This window comes from Trematomus bernacchii, unplaced genomic scaffold, assembly GCF_902827165.1.
Source record: "Trematomus bernacchii unplaced genomic scaffold, fTreBer1.1, whole genome shotgun sequence".
NCBI lineage: Eukaryota > Metazoa > Chordata > Actinopteri > Perciformes > Nototheniidae > Trematomus > Trematomus bernacchii.
The window spans coordinates 202,590-210,000 of record NW_022987890.1 but is presented as its reverse complement, the minus strand read 5'-3'; the positions used below and the strand labels follow the sequence as shown (position 1 = coordinate 210,000).

At 41.3% G+C, this 7,411-nt stretch overlaps 1 protein-coding gene across 1 annotated transcript in view; it reads right to left on the bottom strand.

Annotated features, from left to right (window-relative positions):
* Positions 1–7,411, bottom strand: part of LOC117469901 (F-BAR and double SH3 domains protein 2-like) — a 50,986-nt gene that overhangs the window by 22,570 nt on the left and 21,005 nt on the right. The window contains 4 exon segments of the mRNA XM_034114371.1: positions 2,507–2,629; positions 2,728–2,856; positions 2,944–2,998; positions 4,977–5,110. Of these exon segments, the coding sequence (XP_033970262.1) occupies positions 2,507–2,629; positions 2,728–2,856; positions 2,944–2,998; positions 4,977–5,110 (441 nt within the window).

The following is a 7,411-nucleotide window of genomic DNA, read 5'->3' as shown; positions in this document are numbered from 1 at the left end:
GTAATGACCTGTATGTGACGTCCCACAGTTTAAAACAAATCCAGTTCACTCCTAACCTTCACTAGCCTCCAGAGGTGGAGACATGATTGACTTTTCCTACATGTTCATACGAGTGCTTAACACAACATAATAAAGAATGTCATGATCACTTCATCGAGTGAAATCAAAATGTCCCTCTGCACAGAGCTCACATAAGATCTGCTGCAGGGGAGTCGTGTTTTCACGTGGGAGCACTGAAATGTGAGCTCTGCCTGAAAAACCGCTGCTTCCCTCTCTAATGATTTGTTCTGTTTCTGGCCCGAGAAGAAACTAAACGCCAGCAGAGAGGCAAGATGAACCCGAACAAATCAGACTGAGAGAGGCTAACGAAGCTCAATGAGTGTAACCCAGGAGCGCAGAGGAAACTCTAACCTGCCAATTAATTAGCAGGCGGTGAGGCAGAGCTCTTAGAAAGACACGGAGGGACACTGATGGGTTGGAGATGTCCTGAACACATCTTAAGGCAGGGGTTCCCAAACGTTTCAGCCCGCGACCCCCAAAATAACAGTGCCAGAGACCCCTAGTGAATTCATTTATAACCCAGCGCAACCCCTTCGTCACACGTTGCCACTTGTTTGTACCATTTTCAGGCGATTTGTAATCTGTTCTAGAAAAACGATGTGTTTTTTTAGGATTTCAAGAAGCATATAGAACAAACAGAACATGTATCCATGCTGAAAGTAGATTTAGATGTTAGATAGAGATTATTATGTAATATATGCATCCGATGAAGCATTGCATGAAGTCTGTTGATGATCAGAGGCTGTTGTTGGGGCTGCATACACGTTTTTTTATTTTTGTTTTGTAGGCAGACCATGCAGGCCTCAGAGAGTTAAACTTGTTTTGTTTTGAAAATCCACAGCAGAGGTTTGTGTCGTACGACATGCGGTGTATTTAAAATGTTTGCATAATCTCTCAGTAGCCAACGATCTGTGAGTCTGTTGGCTCGGACATAAACTCCGTAATAAATGTAGTCTACATTTCATAAGAGGTGTAAAACCTGAGAGCATTTTAAATCGCATTTGAACTAAATGCTTATATAATCTGTAGTTGTATTGTTGATTTATTGTGTGAACGAGGCGATGTAGAGAAGGTTAAGCTGTCATTATTAGGCTGTTATAAACTGTTGGAGTGGTGAGCAGGCCTATTGTTTTTGGATATCTGTGGAGTCAGGTGGTCCGTGAGTGTTTCTTTATTGGGTAAGTGGTCCATGGTATGAAAAGGTTTGAGAAATACTGCGCCAGTGGATTGTCAATGGGGGGAGCCTCGCTGCGGGGAAATTATACAGATGGCCCTGAAAAATGTCTATGCACACGTTATTATTAATAATAATTAACCCCCACTTTGGGAACCCCTGGGTGAAGGGATGATTTCAGCAACGGCTTGAATTCATCTGTTCCCATGTTTTGTCCACCTGAGCCTGCACACTTTATGTGAGCATTTTGCTGCACATTAAAGGGGACCTATCATGCAAAATGCACTGTTGTACGTCTTTTCTACATGAATATGTGTCCCCGGTGTTCCAGGGAACTTACCAAGTGTCAGAAAACACAACCCTCTCTATTTTCCTCCATACCCAAATCTCTAAAAACGGGGGCTGCAACGGATCTGATAAAAACTGATCCAGATTTGAACATTTCTCTGACGTCAGGACGGTGGAGCTGACCTATCAGGGGAATGAGAGGTTGCCGTGGCATGGTAACAGCATGGTAACAGCATGGTAACACGACGCTCGTAACTCGGCCCCCTCCTTTGCAGGGGGGCGTGGTCAGCTGCAGCGCATGCAAAGACAGGGTGGAGGAGAGCAAAATAGAGCGAAATGAGGCATGGCTAAAATGCATGATCTGTTTGGTATTTTGAAAAAGAAAACGTATAAATATACCTTATATAGGTATGGCCCTACAATATATTATTCAAATATAGCATGATAGGTCCACTTTAAAGTAAAAAGTAGTGTTGAAATAGCAGATTTATTTTGAAGGCAAACTACTTCTGACTCCCATATTGACAAATAATACACAAACCCTCCACTGTGTAACACCTCTAGTCATGAGAGTAGAGCGATACATCTTCTCATAATAAAGGGTAACTTCAATTTCACGTGTTTCTTAGCTAAACTTTCATTCCTATCAAAGGTTTGTACAGCTTTTTAGTGGGAAATTAAAGCACTTTAGGCACCTTAAAAGAAATCAAGCCAAACAATTAACTAAATACCCATTGAATCACCTGTTCTGATACAATTGATATATTTATTTTTACCAAATATACTGAGCGTTTTTGGAAGAAACATTGCTTTTGGGAGGATTTGAGTTCTATCTATCTTATATTTCGGTTGTTTCTAAAAAATAAGCACTGGACAGCTGTCTCATTTAAGTAGAAAATCCAACTTGACAGCATCAGTCAACAGATTTGAAAAAGGACTATGCAGAATTGAAGTGCTGGTTGTCCAGTGTGTTTGAAGACTCACCCCGTTGGAGCTGTTGAGGAGCTGGTTGAAGGTGTTGTGGACGGCCTGGTAACTCTCCAGCTCCGTCTGACACAGTGAGACGAGGTAATCCTTCACCTGCTCATAGATCCTGCCGTCTAACACCTGCACACAAATATCCCCCCTATAAGTTTCCGGAGAACACGTTTGATCTTCCACCAGCAGCCACACATCCAACCACTCAGAGTGACGGTCAGCCTCACCTTGATGCAGTCCATGAGGTCTGTGTTGTAGTAGCGCTGCTGGTGAGCGTTAGCGGCTGCTAGCATGAGAATGTAGTCGTTACGGGCGTGTGTTGCTTTGGAGTTGCACTCGCTTCTCTTGGCTTTCAGCTGGGAAATGAAAGTGTATAACTGATGAGATGCAACACCAACATGTAACAAAATGTGGGGCAGTTGAGAAATATCAAAATCTCATACCTTGACGGTTGCTCTCTGAAGACTTGATCTGGACTGGAAGAGACTTAGCCTGGACCTGAGAAGAAGTATTTCAACAGTATTTCAATATTTCTTACAGTTGTAGTTTTGAATATACACAGCACAGAGGACCAGGAGGCTAGCTGCTAGCCTACGGCTTAACACACCTATGTTTTGTTGGAAAAGACAGCTTTCTTATATGTCTAATAAAGCTGGTTTCAAGAAATCTGCCTTCCTCTGCTATATTTCCCACAGAGAACAATGATCACTAAGCGGCAACCACTAATTCTGAAACAATTTTCAGCACAAATGCATGTGAATAAGCAAGACTTTAAACAAGGAGAGACTTTATTTCATGGAGCAATGCATTCTTGTATTCAAAATAACTGCAATCTATAGTCCAACAGAAACTGAACCAATATTGTAAAGTACGCTTTTGAAAACTTTTGACAACTCAACATTTGACTATTTGTCAAAGAGTGAGTGAGTGAGTGAGTGAGTGAGTGAGTGAGTGAGTGAGTGAGTGTGTGTGTGTGTGTGTCCATCCATCACTTAGTTAGAATAAGCAAGCCATGCGACCAGAATAAGGACGGTTGAAGGGGAGCAATCTGATTACTGCTGAATGTATTCAGAGTATACAGTCACCAGGTTACTTGAGTGCATTTAGAAGTATTCTCCGATGACCTGCATAACCTAGTTGTACTGTTTTTCTAAATGTTAACACATTGATTGAACAGAAAGCAACTACACATTGCAACAGACACGTAGGAAGGGAAGATTGTGCAATGATTTAGCAAAAGAAAAAAATGTTGAAGAACCACAGACAGTAAATGATCCAACTTCACTTCTCTGCACCTCAATGACCTGAAGTCCCTCTGCAGACACTATGAAGAATGTGTGTGTTTACACACGAGGCCTGAAGTAGTATTTGTAGTATTAGAATGAGTGCCAACCCAGCTGCTAAGACTTTTCCGGCAGCAGAGCTTCACCTTCGCTCTATAATAAACTCTCCTGATGGGCAGAGAAATGTCTGCAATGTGGAGAAGCAAAGAGCCAGCTGGTAATGTGTGCCAGGACTAAACGTGGAGAAGAGACACCTGAATATCAGACGCCTGTAAGCTGGAAACTAATGGGTACTACCATCATTGATTAGTTTGATAAGTCGTTTGTTTTTCACCTCAAAAACATCTTTGGCTTATTGTTACTTCACTTGGATGTTATCAAACAAAATCAAGCAATCTGATTGGTTCTTAGCCGTGATATAATGAGCGTATATCACGGGTAGAATTGTAGTTACTTTTCACACGTCAGTATCCCTCCGCGTCTGAGAAACACCACGCCCCTTAGCTGTGATATAATGACCATATCACGGGCTGTCGTGAGCTATTGCTTAAATATACCATTGGGCATGATTGGTGACATCACAGATATAATTAAAATGAGGGACCAATATGCAACTTACACAAGTGTCACGTGACATAGATTCAGGATTTTGCAATGAGGAAAAAGTAGTGTATGTGATTCTAAAAAGGTTTAATCGAAAGCAGGGTTTTTTCTGAATGACTCAAACTTGTCTGGAGTTTTTCTTTATGAATTTGGTTAGAAAAAAGACATGAAGTGGTCAAAAGATTCTTAAAGAATGTCCATCAAAAGACCTAAAAGCCTTCAATGCTATATTGCAATTGCTTTTGTTGAATAAAAAAACAAAGAATCCTCACACAGGGAAAGTTACAAACATCGAATCCTTGGTATTTTGTCTCGAACATCGACTGAAATGATAATTTAATCATCAAATGAATTGCTTTGTAACTTGACGAATCGTTTCAGCTCTAGTTGTTTGTATAACTTGTTTGCTCTTACAAACAATTGTCAATTGATTGGTACTATTTATTTTATAAAGTTGATTACAAAAAAAACTCTTAATTGAAATGTGTTTCACGTGCAGCAGCGACCATTTCCACTTTGAAAATTGCTTATTCAATTTGGGATAACATCAGTCAATTGTTATAAAGATAGTAGAGTATTTTGGTTCGTACTTGGCGTCCAGCTCGGCCTTCTCTCGGACGGCCTGAGCCATGGTCTCGGCCTCCTGGTATTTCTTCCGGCTCTTCGTCAGCTCCTTCACGGACTCCTGCAGCTCCGCTTGAACCACCGTCAGCTGATCAATACACTGAGGATGGAGACATTTAAGTTTTACATTTATGGAAATAATAATTATTCCTGCAATGCATCACCTGAAAAGTATGCAAAATCCCTGTGTGGTGAGTAATGTCAGGATGGTGTGTGGGATACAGCAGCTACACATGGGGGGCTGTGAACAAGAGCAGCTCTGTAGGCTGCAGGAGAGAGAAGGAGGGTTAAGGCATCAGGAAATAGACTCCAGACGTACAGCGATCCACTTCAGTGTGGGATTGATAATGGGCTGCTAACGGTCATCAAAGGGACAGTTTGGATCTCTTGAAGCAGGATTTTTAAGGTAACCATTAGAGATGTCCCGATCCGATCACGTGATCGGGGATCGGAGCCGATCACGTGATTTTCAAAAGATCGGAATCGGGAGAAAAAAATCGGGGATCGGGATTTTTTTTTTTTTTTTTATAAAATATTTTTATTATTTTATTTAATGTTACAAAACAAAAATGACCATGTTCACGTCTTAAAGTCGTCCTGAGGCCTTAGTTTTGGTTTAAAATTACACAACATCATGTATGTGTTGCTTCTTTTGGGCTTGTTTTCATAGACCTGGTTGCTTATTTCTCTCAAATCTGGCAACAGAGTGGGCGCAGTGTCTAATAGTAGCAGTAAGCTAACGAGAGGCTACGTTCAGCTGGTGCCTCGGGAGTCGGGACAGAGAAAATGTCAGGAGTTTGGAAGTATTATAAAATTGAAAGCGAAGGCAGTGTAACAGCCAGATGCAATGTTTGCAAGGCGGAGGTTCCGCGTGGTGGAAAGAACAGAGCTACGTTCAACACGACCAATCTAATACAAACACCAACAACAACACGAGGAGTACACAGCGGCCACTCAGGTAACGGCACTGAAACAACCGACACTTTCAGAGACTTTTAAAAGGAAAGAGAAACTGCCCCAGAACAGTGAAAAGGCCAAAAGAATAACAGCCAAGATAGCTGAATTCATCGCGTTGGATGACCAGCCGTTATCTGTTACCTTTTTTTTCTCTCAATGCATTGCACAAAGATCGGATCGGGAAAAATCGGTATCGGCAGATTGTCAAAATCAAATGATCGGGATCGGATCGGGAGCAAAAAAAGGTGATCGGGACATCCCTGGGAACCATCATACAGTAGATGGGAGATAGCATGCCCTAAATTTGGAGGAACATGAGCAGCAGCAACATATTTAAAAGGTTTAAATGTAAGCTTGATTAAAATGATTTCCACCACTTTGCCTTGCAATCAATAATCTTTATCGGTGCTCCCTTTAAAGCCACCGGACTCCTTTACCACCTCAAAGTATTATCCCTCTGCCAACCAGTCAAGTTGCAGTTTTTTTATCAATATCTGCCCAAATGTCCTCACTTAAAGACACGTGTGTAACATTTTCATATTGACAAATTCCTTCTTGAATTATAGCCATAAACAGATCCTGTGAGATTACAGCACCTTGACCTTTGACCACCATATTCTTATCTGTTTATCCTTGAGTTCAAGTGGAGATTTAAAGAAATTCATTTAAAGTATTTAAGATCTATATCTTATTCTTAGAGATATTCCAACTGATCGATGCAGAGAACCCGTTGTTCTGCAAGTGGATTTAAAGAGAGCATAATATACAGCTTCAGTTCTTTGTGGAAAGGGCTTTCTGACAGCAAGGTAAAGTGGGGTTAAGCCCCATTCCCCCGCGGGCAGGGGAAGAAACACATCACTGCAAGAAACAGCGTCTGAGGGCTTCTTAATATTTAAACACCTATGAATGTGTCATACCCAACTAACGGGAAGAAACTCAGCTACCTGATGATACGAACCATTTTTGCCGAAACAAAACACAAGTCTCACAAGAAGCGTCTAAATGAGCCCTGAGCGAAAATATGCTATCGCACTTAGCAGAGAACTCACAGCTTAAATACCCGTATTACTTATCGTATCTGCAAAGACAAGATATCGATTAGCAAGCGGAGATTCCACAGATTCCAGAAATATTAGTAGCTTCACGGAGGAAGCTTCTTACCTTAGCTGTTGTTCTGATCAAAATGTGTGTTCAATGGCATCAAAACGATAAACACGCTGCTGAAGGTTAATCCAACGTGTCTGTGTCACTTTGAAATGATTCCAGATAATCCATCTTCATATTTACTAGTTTGAGGTTTCAGTTTGCAGTTTTCAGAGCATCACATTGCTTTCGACTGCGTGCGCATAGCTCTCACTTGTCAATGGTAACGTGTGTGTGTATGTGGAACCTCCCCTTCGATTCTATTGGCTCTAACGGTTAAATAGAGGTGTCAATCATCAAA